Source organism: Pezoporus occidentalis, unplaced genomic scaffold (genome assembly GCF_034315485.1).
Source record: "Pezoporus occidentalis ecotype Australia unplaced genomic scaffold, CSIRO_AGI_Poc_V1 ctg8, whole genome shotgun sequence".
Taxonomy (NCBI): Eukaryota; Metazoa; Chordata; class Aves; order Psittaciformes; family Psittacidae; genus Pezoporus; species Pezoporus occidentalis.
This window is the reverse complement of record NW_026916158.1, coordinates 9,638,384-9,663,322: the sequence shown is the minus strand read 5'-3', so window position 1 is coordinate 9,663,322 and position 24,939 is coordinate 9,638,384. Positions and strand designations below refer to the sequence as shown.

General features: G+C 40.3%; 1 protein-coding gene across 1 annotated transcript in view; it reads right to left on the bottom strand.

Annotated features, from left to right (window-relative positions):
* The window catches only part of FNDC3B (fibronectin type III domain containing 3B), a 212,461-nt gene that overhangs the window by 24,401 nt on the left and 163,121 nt on the right, over nt 1-24,939 (bottom strand). Inside the window, exons 18-23 of the mRNA XM_062602994.1 lie at nt 24,111-24,216; nt 21,984-22,156; nt 17,780-17,893; nt 15,469-15,618; nt 12,397-12,677; nt 6,446-6,658 (exon numbers count right to left, since the gene is read on the bottom strand). Of these exons, the coding sequence (XP_062458978.1) occupies nt 6,446-6,658; nt 12,397-12,677; nt 15,469-15,618; nt 17,780-17,893; nt 21,984-22,156; nt 24,111-24,216 (1,037 nt within the window). The remainder of the gene's footprint in view (nt 1-6,445; nt 6,659-12,396; nt 12,678-15,468; nt 15,619-17,779; nt 17,894-21,983; nt 22,157-24,110; nt 24,217-24,939) is intronic.

Genomic DNA, 24,939 nt, shown 5'->3' with positions numbered 1-24,939 from the left:
AACGGGCACACCTGAGATGAGGAATATGAGGGGTAATGCCTCTTGAAATAAATATTCAAGTTAAGGCAAAATTCTCCAAATAGAAAAACAAGGATGCTGGATCTGGTACTCACCAACAAGGACGGTCTGGTTGAAGTAGTGACGGTTAATGGCAGCCTGGGCTGCAGTGACCATGAGATGGTGGAGTTTAGGATCTTGTGTGGGAGGAATAGAATACCTAGCAAGGCCACATTTCTGGATTTCCGAAGGGCCAACTTTGGCCTCTTCAATCAATTGCTAAGGGAAGTATCATGGGAAAGGGTACTAGGTGGTAAAAGGGCTCAAGATAGTTGGTCAGCATTCAAGGACCACTTCTTCCAAGCTCAGGATCAGAGTGTCCCAATGAGTAGGAAGTCAGGTAGGGGAGCCAGGAGACCAGCATGGTTAAACAAGGAACTGCTGGGCAAACTCATACAGAAAAAGAGAATCTATGGATTATGGAAGGAGGGGCTGGCCACTTGGGAGGAATATAGGACAGCTGTTAGAGGATGTAGGGAAGCAATTAGGACAGCTAAGGCCTCCTTGGAACTTAATCTGGCAAGTCAGGTCAAGGACAATAGAAAGGGCTTCTTCAAATACATAGCGGATAAAACTAACACAAGAGGCAGTATAGGCCCACTGCTGAACGAGGTGGGTGCCCTGGAGACAGAGGATATAAAGAAGGCAGAGGTGCTGAATGCCTTCTTTGCCTCTGTCTTTACTCCTGCAGACTCTCCCCGGGGGACCCACATTCCTATAGCCCCAGAAGGAGTCAGGATAAAGGAGGAGTTTGCTTTGGTGGATGAGGATTGGGTTAGGGATGAGTTAAGCAATATAAATCAATGGGTCTGGATGGAATACACCCAGAGGTGCTGAGGGAGCTGGCGGAGGTCATTGCTGGGCCACTCTCCATCATCTTTGGTAAGTCGTGGGAAACAGGTGATGTGCCTGAGGATTGGAGGATGGCAAATGTCATGCCGGTCTATAAGAAGGGCAAGAAGGAGGACCCAGGTAATTATAGACCGGTCAGCCTTACCTCCATCCCTGGAAAGGTGATGGAACAACTTATTCTTGACACCATCTCTAGACATATCAAGGATGAGGGGGTCATTAAGAGCAGCCAACATGGCTTTACCAAGGGGAAGTCATGTTTGACCAACCTTATAGCCTTCTACGAGCAAGTAACTAGGTGGCTGGATGATGGTAGAGTGGTAGATGTGGTTTTTCTTGATTTCAGTAAGGCATTTGATACTGTCTTCCACAGCATCCTCATAGATAAGCTAAGGAAGTGTGGGCTTGATGATCAGGTAGCGAGGTGGATCAAGAACTGGCTGGAAGGAAGAAGGCAGAGAGTTGTGGTCAATGGGGCAGAATCTAGCTGGAGGTCTGTGACTAGTGGAGTCCCTCAGGGGTCGGTGCTGGGACCAGTGCTGTTTAATATTTTCATCAACAACCTGGATGAGGGAACTGAATGTACCCTCAGCAAGTTCACTGATGATACTGAACTGGGAGGAGTGGCTGACACACCAGAGGGCTGTGTTGCCATTCAGCAAGACCTGGACAGGTTGGAGAGCTGAGCGGAGAGGAACTTGATGAAATTCAACAAGAGCAAGTGTAGAGTCTTGCATCTGGGGAAGAACAACCCCATGTACCAGTACAGGTTGGCAGTTGACCTGCTGGACAGTAGTGAAGGGGAAAGGGACCCGGGGGTCCTGATGGATAGGATGATGACCATGAGCCAGCAATGTGCCCTTGTGGCCAAGAAGGCCAATGGCATCCTAGGGTGCATTAGAAAGAGTGTGCTTAGTAGGCCAAGAGAGGTTCTCCTCCCCCTCTACTCTGCCTTGGTGAGGCCTCATCTGGAATATTGTGTCCAGTTCTGGGCCCCTCAGTTCAAGAAGGACAGGGAATTGCTTGAAAGAGTCCAGCGCAGGGCAACGAAGATGATTAAGGGAGTGGAGCATCTCCCTTATGAGGAGAGGCTGAGGGAGCTGGGACTCTTTAGCTTGGAGAAGAGGAGACTGAGGGGTGACCTCATCAGTGTTTACAAATATGTAAAGGGTGAGGGTCAGGATGATGGAGCTAGGTTTTTTTCAGTGATGTCCAGTGATAGGACAAGGGGCAGTGGGTGTAAACTGGAGCATAGGAGGTTCCATGTGAACATCAGGAAAAATTTCTTTACTGTGAGAGTGACGGAGCACTGGAACAGCCTGCCCAGGGGGGTTGTGGAGTCTCCTACGTTGAAGATATTCAAGGCCCACCTGGACAAGTTCCTGTGTGATGTACTCTAGGTTACCCTGCTCTTGCAGGAGGGTTGGACTAGATGATCTTTTGAGGTCCCTTCCAACCCTTAGGATTGTGTGATTCTGTGAAACAAATGTTATTCCTTCCTTGGAGTCACTAAAGTTTCCACGACTACACTGAAGTATGGCTATGGCCTTTGGGACATTCTTATGTTAACCAGAAAAACAGTGTGTGCACAATGACTGTACCAATATTAATAGTGAAGTTATATTTTGTGACTGATTTGTCATTTCTATTAAATGGAAAACACATACAGTTTAGCAAAGTATTTTCCAGCAGCTTAATACCCACATAAATAATGTTTCATAAGTTAAGAAAGGGAGCTGCTACTGATCACCTCCTATCACTGGGTAAAAACTCACTTATTTAATAAATATACATAACAAAAGGAGTTATATTTTAGTATGTCAGTAAACACCATCTCATACAATTCACTTAAAAAAGCGAGCTTCAGAATTGTCAATTCATCCATTGGTATCGTTAAAGAACAGGTTTAGGTTGCTTCTTAGCCAACCTTACCAATGATTCTCCCTTAAAACATAATTTTTATTTGGATTCCATATACACGGAAAAATCACAGAATTCATCTTAGCTGCAACACATATTCATCTAAAAGAAACACAGGCAACTGGTAAATGACCCACTAATAATGTACTTGCTAATTCTCTCTTTGAGACTGGATAGCAATAAGCATTTTAAGACACTAAAGAGGTATAATTAGTTGTAGGAACAATTAAAGAGTAATTACTGGCACAGCCAAAAAAAAAAATAAATCAAAAGCACTACTATAATTAGGTTCATTTGTTTCACCTGGAGAGGAAAAAATCCACAGTATTCTGGAAAATAGTGCAACTTGATTAACATGATTTTTTTGACATTACTAGAGTTAGGAAATGAAGTCACAACTGATAGCTTATTTAAAATAGAAAGAAATTTTATAGTCCTCTCTACATAAAGGTCAACTACTCTCAGCTAACATTCCCATGTACTGTGCTTTCTAGAAACAGGCTTTTCTTCATTTCCATTTAATGCTACACATAATTGAAAGGACAAGAGATGCTAATTTGATCTTCCTAAATGTCACCCACTGAACAGCAAATGAGAGCTAAAGCAGGTACATTTCTGATGTTCACACCTTTTCAAGCCCCTACATTAATCAGTGTCAGGAGATTTCCAAGTATTTTGTTTCACAGGTCTTGCAATCGATGAAACATTTAGTCTCCAGCTACTGGCCTGTTACACCTCATTACAGCATGGAAAAGTTAAAAACAATTCTTAATGACCAGGACACATTCAAGAGCACTGGCTGACTATCACTGCATAAACCCAGAGCTCAATCTTTAGAAAAGGGCTGTTAAAGCTATCAGGGTCAGAACTCGACTTACTGATGACTTTCTTTTTTCCTTTTTTTTTTGTTTTTGTCTTTTAAAGAATTTGCTCAGCTTTATATCGCTGTTTGTGCAAATGCTTCAACAGCATTTTAAAGCTAATTCCTATTTTAAGCATCATCAGTAAGAAATGTTACAGCAAGCAAACTGCATACTCAAATTTACCGAAGAAGGGAAAATTGTAATACTCAGTTGAGGGACTTCACCATAAAGCTGTTAAAAGCGATTTCAAATATCTCAGGGAATACAGTAACAATATCTTCTGAAAGAAGAATGTGACAGAGGTCAATTCTGAGTGATACATTTTTATGCCACATCCTCTTCCCCTGAGTTGGGCTCTATCTCATCTCTCAATGGAGGGAAGGGACACCGTGGAACATTCCCATAACCCTTTCAAACCATGAAAGACCCCAAAACAGCCTTCTCAATCATTGAGTCAGTGTAATTTTTTCACCAGAAGCTGGCTTCCTACAGAGATAGTTGATGCCCAAAGCCTGTCAGTGTTTAAGAGGCATTTGGACAACACCTTTAACTTCTGGTCCCGCTGAATTAGGCAGTTGGCCAAGATCATCACTGTAGGTCCCTTCCAACTGAAATAGTCTATTTAATTATTCCATTAGATGTCCACAATTTACCTGCATTAACTTGTTAAAGCTAATTAACTAGCTAGAGGCTAGTTTCAAAGAACCATATTCCAATATTTTTAACAAGCATACACATGAGTGAGTAACCCCTCAGTGATGACGGGGCTTATTTTATGGGAATGATCTAAGAGAAGACTCCTAACTCTGTAACTAACTGCTTTTGCTACCAATTCATGTGTGGGCTGTCACTCTGTTCATTAGGAATGATAGCTCTCCTGAATGTACAAAACTTTGCTGCTGTATTCTTTTAGGAACATCTCTCATTGTGATTGGTGGACACAACAGGGAGCTAAAAGGGACTGTCAGACAGGGAACAAAGTAAACAGAACTTACTGCCAAGAACTGCCAGCTCCAACTGTTCTCAAACATGGCACCTGTCACAGGCAGCAGCACACCCATTCTACTCTGTTGTGCCCGTGAGGGTCCATGTTTCATCAGCTGAGGGGCTCAGGGCTATGGCTCATTTCAGGTATTATTTGAACTAACTGTTACAAACTCAGACACCAAATGAAGCCATTTTGCAAGGATTCCATTCAAGAAGGAGGAGACAGTGCAACGTAGATGAGTAGCTTCTCTGCACCTGTGGCAGCTGATGTGATGTCTAAGCCAAATTTAAAGCTAAGAAGACCTAGCAGAGTAAAAAGCTCAAATTCCTCCTAAAAACCAGCTCTTAAGAGACTATTTGCAGTGGGAAAAGTTTGTGCAAAGGGTTATGTTAAAGCCCTGTGCAAGCGCAAAGGAGAAAGAGGTTTTCTTCTCTGCTGCCAGAAAACATAACACGCTTGATTCTTACAAGGAAACTTACTGTTTTCTCCAACATCAAAACAGGTTTAAAACATTTTATAGCTCTTCACCATCCTACCTGCAGTGCTACACGAAAGCAAACAAAAGATGTTTCTTTAGAGCTGACTTGATCACATGCTGCTGCAGGTGATGGGCTCCTGCCAAGCACCACTGCACTCTGAAGAAACTGTTTTTATCAGTCAGACTTTGAAATGGGCATTTATATTCATTGGACACCTCTCGGTATTAATACAGAGGAGCATGCACCCTCTCTGCATCAGTATAGCTGAGATACAGGGGATGTATTTAGGCATTATTCATGGATTTATTACTTACAATTAGAGCTTTTGGACCAGATCTTCAGTTGGCATAAACTCAGCACAGCTCTATTTAAATTAAAGGCATCATGCTAATTCACACAAAATTATGCTCTGTTCTCAGAGTCTCTAAGGATTACCTACTTGATACATCAGTTATTTTAATTAATTAAACTAGTTGAAACTCTTTCTTAGTAAATTATAAGCCTTCTATGATATTTATTCACTAAAGAGCTCAGACCATTAGGCAATACTCACAATATTGTCTTTCATTCCTTTTTTTTATTGATATATCTCATCACAACTTTAGAGCTACATTATAAATCTTTCCCATACAAAGTCTGCGTGGGAAAATACTTTTTGCTTAGCACTGACTGATTAATGTTCATTTTTGTGTTTCTTGCACACTGAAAGCTTCCATGCCTTTGAAGAAATTTTTAGGGAAATGAAACATGGTGGATGAGCTCTGCTGAATCCTTATTTCATAATTACTGTGTAGCTACCAAGCTGATGCCAAGCTCATATTTCCTAATGCTCAGAAATATTAGAGCTTTAAAATACTGACCATCATGTTGCCCAAAAATTTTGCTCTGCTTAGTTTTGCCTTTCCTAGACCTCTGATTTTGTAACTGTTTGATTTATTAATACACACAGCATGTTGGGTGTAATATCTTTGTCTTACATATTCCAAAGGGTTAAGTACTATGACCATGAAGATTGGTATTAGTTTTTATTGGTGGGGGAGCAGGGTTTTGCTAAAATTTCAACAGTACAGCTTTATGCTGTTCTATAGCAAGAGCTTTGTTACATAATTTGCTCAGTTAGACTACAGGCACAGAATCCCTGTTAAGACAATATTAGTTTATTAGTATATATTAGTAGGTATGGAGTAGTCTGGAAAACAATATTTTTCTTATTGTGAATCACAACTGCATTATGATGAATCAGAACTCATTTTCATTAACACAAGGAAAAGATTCATCTCGCTTACCTTTTATTTCTGTCTTCTATCTGCAAGATATAGACCATATCATCGGTAGTATGAAGCTTGGAGCTGCTGTCTCCCCATTTCAGCTTCAGGCTTTGAGGACCTGCAGCAGCACACTCTAACCGAGGAGGTGAGGGTGGTAATGGCCTAGTTTTTGCTTTAATGAAGTGGCTAAATGGTCCAGCTCCTATTTCATTGACAGCCTGGATCCTGATCCTAAAACGAACAACAACAAAAAAATGTTAAATAAAGTGCTTTTATGAGATTCTTGGTATAAAAAAGTCTCAATAAACAAAGCAGCCTTCTGGAGCAGACTGCTCTATCACTAACACACTGGACACTCCCAGCTACCAGTGCTTTGCTTTGGCAAAATATTAGGCTCTGTAAACATAACAAGTATTATCATCCTGTTTATATTGTAAGAGCTGCATTGAAGATAACAACTTTGTTCCAGTATTTAAAGGATGGTATAAAGAAAATGGAGAGCCCCTTTTTAAGAGGAGCAATGGGCACAAGTTATCCCGGGGTGATTCCAGTTGGACAGAAGAGGAAAATTTTTCACAATGAGAACAATCAGATATTGGAATAATCTCCCCAGCGAAGTGGCGGATTCCCCAGTATTGGACACTTTTAAGATTCAGCTAGACAGGGTGCTGGGACATCTTGTCTAGACTGTACTTTTGTCAAGAAAGATTGGACCAGATGATTCTCAAGATCCCTTCCAACATGGTATTCTATGATTCCATGAAATGCGGTAGAGGCAGAGGGAAGAGAGATTTGGGTAAGCAATCTCAGAACCTAATGACAGTCCCTTTAACCACATGAACAAGTAACAAGAGTGGATACAAGTGCAAGCTGGATAACATGAAGTGTGTAACTATGAATAAATAAAATGCAGAAGTGTGTTGTGGATGTCTAACAAAGGTGATGGACCTTTCAAATTTAGGTGAAATCATTAAGCAAAAGCACTGGTGTCATTGCCATGAAACCCATCTCCATGTTGGTAAATATCTCTGAAGACAAAAGAACAGTATTATTTTGGCGTGTGCAGCATCTCACAAAGCACATTATTTAAGTACATGAAACTCTACCGGAAAGAACTAACCAAGAAGGTTAAATTCACAAACCATCTACACATCTTACACAAACTGTGGAAATACTAACCATCAGTGAACTATATGTTAGATTAAATAAAAGTTGGACTGAAGCCACTCTCTCACAAGATGCACAAAATCTCTCAAGCCATTTGAATCGCATTAAGGACATTCAGAAGAAAAGCACGCCAACTACCTACCTAGTCATAAGAAGTTTTAATTCAGAAATATTCTTAAGATTGAGCCAATCTTCTAAATTCTATTTCTTTCTTAAGATAATGACTTCTGGCTTCTGCTTTGTCACTTTCTCTTACCTGTCTGCACCTCAGTTTAAGAACTTGCACAATGAGAATCTGCTTATAGGAACGAGTGAAGAGTTGTCATCTTTTACTGTGGTAACATCAACAACAATATTTTAACAAAAATGTGAAATATGCATTTTGAAAGAGTTTTGAGGACTGTGTAAACAGAAATATTGGTACAGATGAGCCTGAAAGGCTTCAAAAGTTTGTTGAATCAAACTGAAAATAAGAGAAAACAGGATGGGCAAACGAGTTAGGCTTTTATTTTTGTTTTTTTTTTAGACAGTTCAGCCTAGTTTGGATAGCTGGATAGATGCCATTTACTCTGGAAATCCTGTGCACAGCAGCCCAGTATTTTCTCATGGGAAAGGACTCTGCAAGAAGTGTTGCTTCTTTTCAAAACTATTAGCCATCAAGAAGGCAGAAGTTCCTGGGAAAGGTGGGAGGGGCAGAAGGGAGAAGGGCAGAACATGGTATACCCCTACAACTGCCTGCTTCAGAGAAAGAAGAAGATAAATAGAACTAACTGTCTGTGGTTGGCATAGCTAGCTATTTTGATTGTAACAAATCAGGACAAGCCATCCCCGCAGATCCCCACTCAGACTGCATTGTTCTGGGGCTGGAATAAGACTTAATTTTACACTCTAAAGCATAAATTTTGTTTTATAACCCACTTAAGCATTGCTAACATGAGCATCCATGTGCACTTTTCTCTCTCCATCTTACAATATCTTTTCTTAGATACTGTTTAGAAATCTAAAATGTCTAGAGTTTTTATTCCTGAACCAAATTAAGTGTTTCTATTAAAATTTAATAAGGCTACTATGTATTTCTGTAAACCATGTAACTTCAGAAGAAAACAAGCATTCTGAAATATCAGAAGTTATTCTGCAGTGAAGTATCTCAACAGCACAGCACAATTAACTATGGAGAGCATTAAGTGAAGCTTGGGAACAGAGTGTAACAGAAAATTGGTATTTCTGTTACTGTTTAATACTTATTTATTGTGGAATATTTATTAACTCACTTCTAGTTATATCAGTTCACAGAAAACTGGTCCAAGTACTATTACCCTACAATTGGAGCTTACAGAGCTACATGGCTACGTCAATAAAACCAAAAGACTGTGGAACTCTCCAACATACTTCTGAAGCTGCTCACCAGCAACCATGTTTATACAGTGCTTTTGTGAGGCATCTGATTTTTGCAAAAGAAATGCTGATCTGCGTCTGACATCGGAGAAGTCCTCTTGAAATCAGCCCTACATTGGCAGAAGCATGCCCCAGTTCCTCCTGCCTTGAATGTATTTTGGGATGCAAATCCTTCTTGTGGCATGTTGGCTGGATTTTCTAGTAAGACACAGAAACCATCAAACTTTGAGCCCATCTCAGCAAAGAGCCTGCAGTTTGCTGGGGTATACTCAGAGTTGTTCATGTATGGTTATTCCCACACAGAAGCTGGAAGTAGCAAAGCAGCGCCAGACCTCAACTAGCAAGTTCAATGGGGTGGACACATGTAGACATGTTGTTAGAATCACCACTATGTAAAACAAGGTTCATTTCCAAATTCTTAATAGCCAAGACTTGCTTTCAATTTCAGGTTCCCACAAAAGCATTGACAGTGAAATTCCAATGCAACCAAAACATATTAGCCCTTTGCTGACTTATTTCAAATTCTGCTGAAACTTCAGCAAGAGTTCAGAATCTCAAAAGCCAGTATTTGGCTTGTTTAGTCTAGGAAAAACATGGCCTGGAAGAAAACACATTTGCTGCTTTTAAACACAGCAGGGGATAAACTTGTGACAGAGAAAAGAGCCTGTTGAGGTAAACAAAGCTGACATGAGAAGAAAAAACACTGTGAACAAATTTAGAGAATGAAATCAGTGATGTTCTGCATCAGTCCTTTGATTAAAACAGGAAGGGCAAAAAACCCATCATGTTTTAGCATACGGCTTGATAAACATCTTTCTTACAGATACAGATGTTCCCTGGTGAAAGACAGGTGTTAAGATAGGCTTGAAAAAGAAACATGAGTTAACAATTGACAGCAAAAACACTTTGACATGTCTATTTTCATTAGGAGAAAAATACTTCAAACTATAGGTGAGATGCTTTTGCAACTCCACTGCAGTCACTTGTCTTCCCTGATAGGCATGACATGCAAGATTTGAGGGTTTCTTTCTCTTATTACAGAGCTTCATATATTATTATTTCTGAGTAATCATCTACTGGTTTGTGCTCTTCATAATATTTTTGGTTTTTTTTGGTAGGAACTTGTTTTTTTTGTAGGAACTTCGTTTCACAATAATATATAGAACAGTTGCAGTTAATGCTTGTGCTTTAGCCTTTTCATTCGGATCAGAGATAACCACACTCCCTGACTAAAAATACATTATTTTATTTGCTATGATGCTTTTTACAAAATAATAAGAAAGCAAAAGAAAAAAAAAATTCAGTATAATGTTAGTGTAACAACACTTTTCACAGCAACAGGAGTAAGAGCTTCACAGACAAGACTGCAGCATGATTATAAAGAACAGTAATGTCCTGCCCATCCTTTCATTCTGTATCTCCATTTCCATCCTGACAAGGATGTTTCCCTGAAGGAAGCTGTAGACAACCAAGAACCAGCTAAAAAAGAGACTGAAGTAGGAAGACTTCAGTGAAGAACTTAGACGGTCCAGTCTGGCTGTCTTGACTGGGTTGCTCAAAGCTCTCATTTTGCTTTAGATGTTTTGACTCCTGCTATGAGGAGAAACCAGGGAGTAACGAGACTGCCCAGAGAGGATGAAGTTCCATGGCTCAGTGGCCAGTCAACAGACAAACTCATCAACTTCTTATTAGATTTATTTGCTTTTTGATTAGTCTGCAATCAGTTGGGTTCCCTGGTCTGGCTTAGAGTAAGATCACATAAAGTACCAGTGCCAGTGCCAATGCCAAAGCAGAGAGTGAGAAACGTGTGAGAACATACAGATGGAATAGTCATGACAACAGCAACCTGAATTTGCTCAAACTGTTGTGCAGCTTTACTCATGTGTAGTAGTTTCACAAACACTTTGAACTGGCTTAGAGCACAGCTGCTAGAAGAGGTGGTGCTATCCTTTTCTATCCCTTCCTTTCTTCTCTGTTCATTTACAACGTAAGAAGTATGATTAGTTTTCAAAAAGACCAGTTTTTACAGTGTGGAATGGTGTAATAGCCCTTAGATGGCATAAAGGAGGACACAATGCAAGAGGCTTCCTTCGACAGCAATGCCAGATCAAACTGACCACAAAATTAGGATCTTAAATAACTACAGAAGACTACTAGAGAAAACTTTTACTTCATTACTGCCTTTGCAAAAAAGGATCACAGCATTACAAGTCACTGAAGAACTGGCAATAAAAATGATAACATATTGACATGTCCTGGATTTATGAGTGATCAGGAACAGAGGGGTTCTGAATCACCAAATTCCTATTCTGCCTTTTTTTTTTTTCCAGATTTCTAGAGGTATATATATATATATATATATAAATACATAAATAAATCTACACCTTTAGTTTTTATTACATGGTTTTAAAACCTAAATATTTTAGGCAAAGATCAGGAACTACAGTACTAGGCACTGGAAGCAACATAAGCTCCCCACTTTAAATAACTTCTAATACACATATTTGTGTATTTGCTACAAGAAGTTCTCTGTTTTGGGTACATGATAAAGTCTGAGAAATGAACTTTTGATTAAAACTTCACAAGACCTGTGGGATTTTGACACTGAATACAAACAAAAAAGAAACATGTTACAGAAGATCTGTACTATGTCTAATTTTACAACTGGGCAATCAGATAATCAGATTTCAGTTTTTATTAGAGCAGTACTTTAAATAGAATTTCTTTTGTCACATTTTCTGCTGTATTGCTGTTCATTGTCTGCACTGAACCATATTTTTACTTTAATTGGCAGTTAGGGAAAAAACATACGAGCCTGAACATAACAGTAATACTAAAATGGTGGCAATGTCACTTAGAAATTTAGACTCTGAAGAAATATGAAGAAATTGGTTTAAAATTCACATTATCTTTTTACTCATCTCCATGTGCTAAGCCAAAAAAAAAATAGCTGTTGTTATACAAATAAAAGTTCATTGCGTGCACACTGCTATCCCCTCACTGGGGTCAATATAGTTTGTAATATAAGTCCCTGAAACAGTAACACTATATATCTGAAAAACCAGAAGATGTGACATTGTAATTTTAGTACTTTCCCATCTTTGAAATTTATTTACCTACCAGCGTAACCTCACCTTCAAAGAGCAACTTAAAAAGGTCAGAGATATGCAAGGAGAGGAGAAAGAGGAAGAAGGTGGGGATGAAGCAATATTTAAACATGAACTACCGCAATTCATTCCATAAAGGAATTATTGCAGATTTCCATTCTCCCCAGGTTGGTTGGTTTGGTTGCTGGTTTACTTGTTTATCTAACTGAATCCATATGCCATAAACATTTTCTACATAAAATTAAAGTGCGTGATCTCATCCTCAGAGTTTTGTACCACATCAAAAAAAGTTGTACTCACCGGTATGAGGTTTCTGGCAGCAAATTAGTGATAACATAACTTGTAACATTCCCTACTGGAATGCTGATGTCACCCAGGTCAATGTTGTATGATGTAATCTCAGCTCCATTATTGCATGGTTCTTCCCAGTTCAGTACAAGGCACACAGAGGGTGAATGCTGACAGGCATCCACATGCTCATCCTCCAGCACGGAGAGCGTACAGACTGCATCAGGCACAGATGCGGGGATTCGGCAGGTTACCACATCACTGTAAGGTCCAGCTCCTGCCTGGTTAATAGCCTGTGTGTAAAAAAAAACCCGTATTTTTACAGGATAAATATTCTCTTTCACATGTCTATCAAGTTCATAATAACGAACTGTGCAACCTGGAAGAGTTGCAAGGATTCTTCAGAGGAGAAGTACTGCTAGCTTAGTCTCTAAAGCAGGACTCATGCCTGCTACTTAGAAACACTAGGTTCTCATGAATGGCATGCAAGGGACCATACTACCTTCCCTTGAGCTGAGTTTGTCCTGATATGGTACAGTGTGCTGCTAGCCCACAAGGTACAGCCAGACCTGATGACAGGATATTATGTACAGGCTGAGCTACAATGAGGTCCAAAAGGCACAGACCTCTGAAAGCAGCTTCCACACTGCCCAGCATTGTCCACCATCCTTACTTCCTCTGTGCTTGGAAAAGTGAGCCCAGATTCTCCCACCAGATGAGAATTAATTAGAAAATCCAGGTTTACAACGTTGCCAGTAGAACTATGATGGCAATGAAAGGACACATCAAATAATTGCTTGATTTCTTATCTATGATTAACTGTAGTAAATGACTTAGTTCTGTTATGCATAATACAAACGCAAAGCTGTGTTCTGTTTCTCCAGGAGGCATTTTGTTCAATTGAAGAAAGAGATAATAAAGTTATATCTGTCAGCCTTTAAAAAGCCCTTCAAAACAAATCCTGCTCCAGGGTCATCTTTTATTTTGTGAAGCACTCCTAGAGCTGTTAAAAGTGAGCCTTGTTTTGTGGTCTGCCAATGACATTATTTGTCTTACCTCTAAACCAGCGTTTGGCAATCTGTATCTTGCTCCAAGCAATTTATTTTCAGTGGTGCTTTTAACTGCTTTATTGGTGAATCTCATCATCATAACCAGTGGGAATTTCATTATTCTTTTCTTCCTAGATACTTCTCCCCACCACCCCTAAATGACACAATATTTCCCTTTGCAGAAGTCACAATTTTTTTTCAGGAATATTCATTACAGGAAAAAAGCTGAGCAACAGTAAAGACAATTGTCTGCCCTGCAGTTATATATGCCTGATTGCTCAATTCTCTCCTTTTTATTGAGTTACTGTAGATTGAGGTAGCAATACTGTGTGTTTATTGGAAGGCAAAGTCAATGCGGTTGGGAGTATCTTTATTTCTAAAAAAGCAAAAGATTTTTCTTTTAAAGCTTCTAACAGATAAGAAAACAAGCTATTAACCTCTCAGTTTTGTTTTAAAAGACTAAAATTTCTGTAACTATATAACTTTCCATCTTTGTCTGCTATACATACTTGGTTCTTCTTTTGTGTGTAATTGTTTAAAAGTTCCAGTGTATCTTATAACAATCATATAATACACAGAGGAGATCCAGAGGATGAAGCCCTCTACAAAGTAATGCAGGGGTCACTGATGGACTTCAAGAAAATGTCTTAATGCCATTGTACATTTCATTTAACTTCTGCCTTTGAATTAGATATGGGCTGTGTTAAAAACTGGCTACAGTTGTGCAACATTTTTGTGGCAGGTAATTTAAAATGAATGCCCACTCGAAATCAAAGGTGCTATAGAGCCAGCTGTTTCTATTTTTAACATGAAAATCTCCTTCAGCTCCCTGCTGCTCACCGCAGAAGTGGTCTCACAGTCTCCTTCCTGCCCAGTGGATGTTGAATGCTTTCCCTCTTGCGCAAACAAGAGGCACTTTCTGGCTCAGACTTCCAAGGCACTCACACATGCTCTTTCAATTCGCCTTCCTCAACAGTGCCAGTGCAAGGTAGACACTCAGCTATGACCAGAAAATGCAGTTGAGCGTACTTAAGAGATGTGGGGCCCTAGCTCTTTGGCTGCTGGCCAGCTGCTCAAAGGCTACTTCATAAATAAAAAAAAATAAAGTTAAAAAATCTATGTCCTGTTAAAAAAAAAACCCAACCAAACCCAAGAATGAAACACTCGACAGAAGCATGTTGTCCTTGATCAAAGAAATAATCCTGGGTGGCCCACATGTTGCCAGTTGGGTGGATACATGAACTTTTGGTTGGGTTACTGGTGGTATTCTGTCTTCACATACAAATAAATCTTGTGGAAAAGTGTCTTGGGTAAAAAGTATTTTTACTTCACTCCAACTTACTTTATTTTTCATTTATTTTTCAGTAGACTTAAAGGAGAAATGCTTGCTGTATTTTTATTTTCATATATATATAAAAGAAATATATTCTGCTATTTTTTATTGAAAATAATAGGAGAGAAAGAGATCAAAGAAAAAGAAATCATACAGGGACTCTGTATGAAATCCTCTCTTACAAACCTAAGAGAAAAAATTATAAAGATGAGGACTCACTTTCTGGCAGTTACCACCTCCTATATACATTGGAATCTACTCAGCTGGTTCGCTTTATTTGATAAATGAAACAGATGTTGAGTTTACTATTTAAGCTAAGAGAATCTTCAACATTCAGTTGGGAGGTAGATGTTACATCTCATTATCAAGGAAAAATTTTTTTTTTTTTCTAAAACATAATTCTGGTCTAATACCAGAGGGCAAAGTGGCTGTTAAAAGCATTATTTACTGAAATAAATCACATGATACAGAAGAGCAACTTTTGAGAGGTAAAAGTCACACTGACTCTCTATCACTTTGAATTGTGCAGAATCTAAACTGTTCAGTTATATAGCAACAGTCTGCATTATTTAAAATAAACATACCTTCTGACTCACAAAGCACATAACCTCATAGTGGCTAATGATAAAACTAAAAACACAGTGGAAAGAAAACATTTACATCTTAGATTGCAAAGCATGCAAAACCTCGTAACTTCCATACCTGTAGCCTACAGCAGTAATGCGCTGCTGCTGACAATTCACTGATTTCAAAACAGGTATCTGTGCCATTATATACCAGTTCTAGAGATTCCTCATCTTCTCCCCACTCTAATCTGTATTCAGAGATGTCAGCACCAGAACATTCAAGACTCTGCAACACAAATATTTATGAGGTTCAGTTCAGATCTCTGTGTTTCGCTGAGTATGGAATAAAGTACATGGGAAACAAACCAACCTATTTTTTAAATTAATACACCATTACTGCTGTGACGGGAAAAGCGCTGAATTAGTTTCTCTACTAGGTTACTGAAACAGTCCAATTCTGCGCAGAAATTACCTGACGGGAATTCACAGAAATGAGAAAGTGTACACAGCTACTTTGCTTTTCATCTGGATACTCAGGAATAAATTGTCTCTCCACTGGCTTGGCAGAAACACAACCACGCAGAACACAAAAATCCCATCAATCTAGTGTAGTCTAGCCGAGTGATCAAAACACAGCTGTGGAAGAGCTACCTGTCAATGCTGAAGTAGTTACTCACTGAGAAAACTTACTGAGAAAAGAACAACCTCAACAACTGAAAAGCTTGTCTGCAGTTTTCAGTGAAAGTCTCCCATCAAGCAAATGGTCCCAGTATGGGACATGGGACTGTGGACCTGGGTACATTAATGTCCACAGCGACACTCCTACGGGTTCCATATGTCCTCACGGCAATGCTTTTATCATCCTGAAGTCTAGGGGAGCATGGAATAAATACCTGAATTTGCTGGAGATGAGCTACTGCAGCAATAATGACAAGGTTCCAAAACAAAAATACTTAGTGTTTTTACCAGAACTACCTAGAACTGCACTGTGTGGCTTGAAGCAGCTCAGAGAATCACTGCTCTACGTGCAGAACTGTGGCCTAGGATATGACAAAGACTTTGTGATTACAGCATGCAAGGAGTGATTTTCAGTAAATAGATCCAGGGCATCACTGCACGCCACAGTGACCAGCCTCTGCACGCACAGGGGCTTCTCTAGCTCTGCCTCTGAGCATCCGGCTATTTTAGTAGCAGCATTCAGAACTGCTAAGCCAGTGTTTTAAATCAAGGTGCAAAAAAGGTACAGTGGACACCATGGTGTGCTCTGTAGCCAGACAAAAAACTCCACAGTCCTCTACTGTTTTTCCTTCATATTCATATCAGCCAAAAAATGGTAGACTCTTTAAGAAAACATAACCATTGCAAACCACATTACTCCTTCCACAGCTTCATTTTTAGCTAGAACAAACAAATATATCCTGCATATAAACACAGAGCCTACCAGAAACACTGCTGCATTGGCTCATGGCTGGGAAAAGCAAATGCCTGTACATTCATACTCTGACTAAAAGGTAGCATTTAAAAGTTCAGTGTGACTTCTAGCTTAGTGCCACAAAATGTTGCAAGAAATATTAACAAATATCCTCAACCTACACAAACCGCACCTACTCCACTATAAAATTAAACTCAGTTTATGTTTTTATCTAGAAATGGTTGTTAGCACAATTTATTTATTTGAGCATCTGATGAATGTTACCAACTTCTTTCTCCCAGGGGCATCCCTTTATGGAAGGACCCAACTGATGCAGGGCTGGAACGGCTACTAGGTTTTCAAAGGCAGTCTATGACAGAACTACAGCCCCATTACTCCGTATCATGTTCTTTATGACAACGTCTTTCCTTTCTTCCTTAATTACATGATTTTCTGTTGTTTTGTTGGTTTTTTTTTTTTTTTTTTTAGTGACACTTATTAACTCCTCTCAGCATTTCAGATAAGACTGATTTTAAGAGTCCAATGTCCAAGGTTCTGAAGAATGGAGAAGGAATGAACACAAACTAAAACAAAAGTAAGTATCTGGGGAAGAGACAAACACTTTTGAGGAAAAAATGTACATCATAAGCATTTGTGCAGTTATTTTCATACTGGAGACTCCACTTGCAGCCAAAATCAAATATTTGCCTTCACAATTCCACCCTAGGACATGCTGACATGCTAAAAGGCTGTAGAGAGCATTTCTACCCAACCAGCCCTCTGTCATCTGATGCCAGTATAGGGAGGTCTTGTGTCTGAATCCTGATTATGAGATGCCTCATAATCAACTTTATGTAATTTTTTATGGAGAAAAGTAGAGAAGACGATTTTCTACAACAGAAGAGTTTCCACAAAGGGTTTTTTTAATACAAAAAATAGTTCCAAACCAGTGAATAGCTCTCAATCTAGCTTCCAAGTGGCCATATTAGTTTGGAGAAGCAAAACGAAAATGAAACAATGAGGGCACCCAACTTACCTCCCAGCTTATAAGTACACATGTGTCGGACAGAAAGGACAGGGAAGGTGCTCTGCACTGGCCAGGCGGTCCTGCTGCTGTGGTGACTTCTGTAGCTTCTGAATATGGCCCGTACTAGATGGGAACAAGGTGTCTGTACATTAATATATAAGCATACACCCATCTCACATTCTTCAAAGGCTTTCCAAGAACAGCACACAAACTTGCAATAAACTTTCTCAAAGGTAGACGAGGCTTCCAACATTCGGCACCAGAGCTCAGTATGAGATAGGTGAATTACCGCAATGTTAAAAGGTGAGGTAAGTTCAGGTATGAGCAGATAGCATGTAAATCCTCCTAAGTGGCAATGAGTGCCCATGAGAGCCTAAGCCACCTCCAACTTACCTAAGAGTGAGAATGTGCACTCAGCAACTGAGGAGCAGTTTGTGTCCCTCTACCTTACCTTAATGTGTTCATATGTCTGTGAAATAGTCCAGCATAACTGACTTCTCATGGATGTTAAGAAAGAGCACAGCAACAGTAAAGCACATACTGGAGTCCAAATCCAGCTTCTTTTATATAAAATGCCTGCTACATGTTAATTACGAATGGTCAGCAAGTGATGGAGCCCTGGGTTCAACATGCAGGGCCGTGATGCACACACACTGCCTATGGCCTAGCTCCACAGGCAGCTAAGCCACCTGCTCAGACAACTTTTGAGCCCTTGGTAGAAGAGTAATTTAAATGCATGTTAGCAAAAGAAAAGACAATTTTCAAGAGTCTGGAAAACTGTCTTCAGCCAGCAGTGTGAGGACGGGAGAGATAACAACAGAAATAGCCTTTTTCTGAGGCTTCTTGAGTGGGATAATGAAGTTTGTTCAGCACATCCCCAAGCTAATTAAAAATCATTGTCCAGAACAAAGGAACTTTGCTGGAAGCAATGAGAGGAAAAACACTGGTATTTACTTATTCTGGAATGCAATACTAGCAAGTATGAAAAAAATGAGCCACTACAAGCGCTGAACAACACTGAAATTATGAACCCCAGAAATGTATGAACCTCCACAAAATGTATCAGTATTTATGCTATTAAGAAAGGCTAAAACTGCTCACTTTGTTTGAATTACAAAGAATGCACACTCCAAAAAATCTCATTTATTGACTACTTCCGTTTTCTGAATGGGAGGAAGAAAGGTGTTTGCAACTGGCAAAGGACACCCCCCTATATTCTGCATCTTGGTTGGTAAAAAACCCCAATCAAAATCCAAACCAGACACCTCATTTAACAAAGGCTAGGACCAGAAATGCTTTGCAACTTTAAACACTGTTTTACCATTAAAGCAAAATGAGAAAAAAAAAAAAAAAAAAGGCAAGGCATCATATATCCAAAACTACAGGGCGGGCAATGGCTTCCATTCCAGTAAGTAAATCCAATCTTTCCACATGTATTTACTTTGTGTTTCACAAAAAAAAAAAAAAAAAAAAAAAAAAAAGGACATTTTAAAGACAAAACAGTTTAACAGTCTTGCGTATTTTTCTAATACCTAACTTAAGTTTTAACAGAACTCTTCAGGAACCTGCTTAGTAAGGTTCCATGGGATATAGCTCTAGAGGGCAGGGGGGCCCAAGACTCTTGGTTGATATACAAGGATCACCTGCTACAAGCTCAGGAGTGTTGTGTCCCAACCAGAAGGAAGTGCAGCAGGAGGGCCAGGAGACCTGCTTGGATGGATAAGGAGCTGCTGAGGAAAATTCAAAGGAAAAAAGAGGCTTATAAAAGGTGGAAGCAAGGACCGGGAGCCTGGGAAGAATACAGGGATGCTGTCTGGGAAGCTAGGGACCAGGTTAGGAAAGCTAAGGCCCAGTTAGAATGAAACATGGCTAGGGATGTGAAAGATAACAGGAAGGGATTCTACAGGTACACTGAAAATAGAAGACAGAATATGGACAACATGGGCTCCCTCTGGAAGCTATTGGGAGAACTGGCTACACAGGATTTGGAGAAGCCTGAGGTTCTTGATGACTTCTTTGCCTCAGTCTTCACTGGCAAATGCTCTGATCACACCACCCAAGTCTTGGAAGGCAGATGCAAGGACTGTGAGAATGAAGACCTTGCGCCCACTGTAGGAGAGGATCAGGTTCGAGATCATCTTAAGAACCTGAACGTGCACAAGCCCATGGGACCTGATGAAATCCATCTGCAGGTCCTGAAGGAGCTGGCAAATGAAGCTGCTGAGCCACTGTTCATCATATTTGAGAAATCATAGCAGTCAGGTGAAGCTCTTGAAGACTGGAAAAAGGGAACTATAACCTCCATTTTCAAGAAGGAGAAAATGGATGACCTGGGGAATTACAGACCAGTCAGTCTGACCTCTGTGCCTGGCAAAATCTTGGAGCAGATTCTCCTAGGAAGCATGTTGAGGCACATGAAAAACAACAAGGTGCTTGGTGACAGCCAGCATGGCTTCACTAAGGGGAAATCCTGCCTGACCAATTTGGTGGTCTTCTATGATGGGGCTACAGAACTGATGGACAGGGGTAGAACAGTTGATGTCATCTACCTGGACTTGAGTAAAGCGTTCAACACTGTCCCACACGACATCCTTGTCTCTAAATTGGACAGACATCAATTTGATGGATGGACCACTGGGTGGATAAAGAACTGGCTGGATGGCTGCACACAAACAGTTGTGGTCAATGGCTCAATGTCCAGCTGGAGACCAGTAACGAGTGGTGTCCCTCAGGGATTGGTGTTGGGACCGGTCTTGTTCAACATCTTTGTCACTGACATACACAGTGGGATTGAGTGCGCCCTCAGCAAGTTTGCCGATGACACCAAGCTGTGTGGTTTGGTTGATATGCTGGAGGGAAGGAATGCCATCCAGAGGGACCTTGACATGCTTGTGAGGTGGGCTGATGCCAACCTCATGAAGTTTAACCATGCCAAGTGCAAGGTCCTACACCTGGGCCGGAACAATCCCAGGCAGAGCTGCAGGTTGGGCAGAGAAGAGATTCAGAGCAGCCCTGTGGAGAAGGACTTGGGGGTGTTGGTTGATGAGAAAATGAACATGAGCCAGCTTCAGTGTGCACTCACAGCCCAGAAAGCCAACCGTATCCTGGGCTGCATCAAAAGGAGCGTGACCAGCAGGTCAAAGGAGGTGATCCTGCACCTCTACTCTGCTCTCGTGAGACCCCACCTGGAGTATTGTGTGCAGTTCTGGTGTCCTCAACATAAAAAGGACATGGAACTGTTGGAACAAGTCCAGAGGAGGGCCACGAGGATGATCAGGGGACTGGAGCACCTCCCATATGAAGATAGGCTGAGAAAGCTGGGGCTGTTCAGCCTGGAGAAGAGAAGGCTGCGTGGAGACCTCATAGCAGCCTTCCAGTGACTGAAGGGGGCCTTACAAGGATGCTGGGGATGGACTCTTCATTAGGGACTATAGTGACAGGACAAGGGGAAACGGGTTAAAACTTAAACAGGGGAAGTTTAGATCGGATATAAGGAGGAAATTCTTTCCTGTTAGGGTGGTGAGGCACTGGATGGGTTGCCCAGGGAGGTTGTGAATGCTCCATCCCTGGCAGTGTTCAAGACCAGGCTGGACGAGGCCTTGGGTGATATGGTTTAGTGTGAGGTGTTCCCGCCCATGGCAGGGGGCTTGGAACTTGGTGATCTTAAGGTCCATTCCAACCCTAACTATTCTATGATTCTAACTCCATGTAAGTGAATAACTTTAAACCTTCTTGTTATCTCTGTCATAAAGATTCCCTTGGAATAAACACATCAACATCCATGTACTCTTGCTGGGATTGCCTTTATAAAAGGCCTTTGGAAAGATGCTCTTACAAAGCCAAGTGTAACGGATCCAAACCTGACTGAATCAATAAGATCTTCCAAGAAAAAAGAAAGAATTTGATGGAAGGGGAATATATAGAGGTCTCCTCATAAGCAGATATGACTTTTAGCAGGGATTTTGCACGTTTTGGTGCAGCTGATTTTGGCCAGTCAAATCATATTATTAGATAAAGCTTCTTTTTAAAAGAGTACCAGATTTAAAACTGCAGCTCTTCCTCTGAAGTTCCTTTAAGCATTTCTCACTTCATTTTCTTTTGCCTATCTCCCTATTACCTATCTGGTCACCAGCATTAACACAGTCACTCTCCATCTTGGACACAGTACCACAGTGAGAAAAAGTCAAAGCACATTCTGGCACTCTGCACGTACCCCACCATCATTCAGAGCTCTCACTCTGAACCGGTATGTTGCTCCAGGAAGAAGGTTGCTGATGGTGCACTCCAGATCAGGTCCATGATACACTTCAGAAACTACTTCCTCAGGTTCTGTCATTTCTACACTATACTCTGAGATGGGACAGCCACTTTCTGATGGAGGGACATCTAGAAAGAAATCATATCATTCATTAAGAACAAAGGATGCACGCCAGGAAAGGTAATTTTTTATTTCATATACCACAGAAGTACATGTGCGTAGATATATACCTGCACATATATCTACACACACGCACACTACCAAAAATTATTACCCTCTTCAATAGATGCCTTACCTGCAGTATCTCATCCATGTACATGACTGAGAATTTTAAAGCAAATTAATAAAATTACTCTTAGCCCTACATATTCACCAGGTCAGATTATTCCATGCATGAGAAGCACCTCCCCCAAGGCAATGATCTGCTACCCTGAGAAGTCATATTTGACGCCAGGAGGTGCCCATCTACTTTTTAAGCAGAACACGGTAGTTACTGTCATCTTCTGAGGATGAAAAAAGAAAGTACTCTGCTGCTTTTCTCCAGTCTCAGAAGTGGTGTTGCATGCAAAGAAATTGTCACTGAGGCAGGAGACAAATGTATAGGAAGCTGCATGAAGCATAGGACTAGCGCTGAATACACCCTTTCTGGGACAGAAAAATAAGAAAGCACATGGTGGCTCTCTCACCCAATCTTAGCTGCTGGCTACAGCTGGAAACAGGCGGAGGTGGGTCATGCGCACTCCAAAACTACTGCTTGTATGTAGGATTTCTGGCAAAGCCCCACTAACACCCAATAAAAGTACGAACAACCACCATGCTTGAACTTTATTAGTCACACTGCTAACATTTATGAGATTCTACATCTCTGCGCTTCACCTGGAATAAGCTTTTTGGAAAGCTAACTTTGTTTTCTATGTCTGTTATCTGTTTTGTTGTGGGCACCTTTTTCTCCATGAAAACAATATATTTGACACTATTTGCATGTTATTTTACAAGACAGTACCGCAGAATCAACCCGCCTGGGGTTCTGAAAAGCAATGTTCCACCACAACAGGGATAGCGTAAGCATTCAGGAAACAACATGGTATCTTGGATGCACAGAGGAATTTATGCTGGTGTTGAGATGCATCTGTCAGTTAGAAATCATACTGCTCTAAAATTTATCTTAATGAATGATGCAACAAAGAATCCTGAATGCTGCAAGATTATCATGGTAAAGAAAAAACAATCTTTTGGATACTGGCTTGTACATTGTATTCTAAAAATGTGCAATTTTTCTTGCAGTCTAGTATCATTCCATGGTCCAAGTTCTTTGCAAAATTGCAGTCCAATGGACTCTGCATGTTATACTGTGGCTCAGGGTTTAAAAGCCACCCAAAATCCTCAAAATGTTCTAACTCGAATTTCTGAGAGAAGTCATAGAATCATAGAACAGTTCAGGTTGGAAAGGACCTTAAGATCATTTCATTCCAAGCCCCCCGCCATGGGCAGGGACACTTTCCACTAGACCAGGTTGCTCCAAACCCCATCCAATCAGGCCTTGAACACTGACAGGGATGGAGCATTCACAATTTCCTTAGGTAACCTGTTTCAGTGCCTCACCACTCTCACAGTAAAGAGCTTCTTTATATCTAACCTAAATCTCTCCTGTTTAAGTCCTATATTAGAAGTCGCAACCTGCATCTGCCAAGTCAGTATTACAAAGGAATAAAAAAGATCTTGAATCACATGGTGTTTTTGCAATAAAAGTACAGATATTCTAAAATAGCTGATACTTTATAGATCTGATATAGAGACAGGTCCCAACTAAAATAAAAATAGGAGCCCAGTATCAGGCCTAAAAGACAGCTGGAGGACAGCTAAGTTCAGAAACCCAATACTGAGCCACAGCAGTTGATGAGAAGATGTATTTTTGACTTGCACAAACTTCACTTGACTTTGTACTTCTCAGTGAACAGAATACACTGGAACTTTTCACAAGGTCTAACAACAGAAATAAAACTAAAGCAAGTTCAGCAACTAACCATCAAGATCAAAGCATCAACATCACATCATCAACAGTGAAATGCTCTACCAGCTTACCCCACTGTAGCTGTATTTCTTTGTGCTTCGGCTTCCCCAACACTCTGGGTGGCCGACAGTGACCAGGTGCAACACTTAGTGTACGGACAGGTAAACTTTCAGAACACTGGAAGAGAACAAGAGCTAAAGTTAACTCTCTGGTACAATTACTGCCTACAAAGTGACGCATGATTAGAAAGTGGCACAAGAAATTGTTTCCTAAAACAACCACTTATTAGAAATTCATGTTAAACAATAAAGGCTAGGAGATGCTATCAAGCATGTTACTTATAAATGCAATTTATAATAGAGTTCTTTCATTAGCATACTCACAACTGTAGCATAGGAAACTTTGATGGCTAATGTTATTGGGTTCTTAATTTCAGTTTTCCTTATTTTCATAATAATATCAAGCCTAAGGTACTCAATCATTAAAAAAAAAAAAAAAAAAAAAAAGAAAGCAAGAGGAATAAAAGTGTAGGCACTGAAATTATTTTAATTCAAAGGAGGGAATGACAAGAATCAGCATCTGGAAAATGGAACCCAAAAATTTAAAGAAGAATTCAGACATGTGAAAGGTAATTAATTATTACAACAAACTACCCCTACTGCATGCCCAGCTTGTCAGTACAGGCTCATGTACATGAAAGTCTATGGCCTTTCTCAAGCAAGTAGCCAGATCAGATAAACAGCATGGTCTTCTCTAGTGTAAGTATAAACACCTACAATTTGGTTTTGAAGAAACCTAATCTCATTATACTGCAATCTGCCTGAAAAAATCTCATCAGGTAGACAGAAGTCTTGTAAAATTCACCAACTTGCAACATAAGATTAAATGTAATCAGTAAAG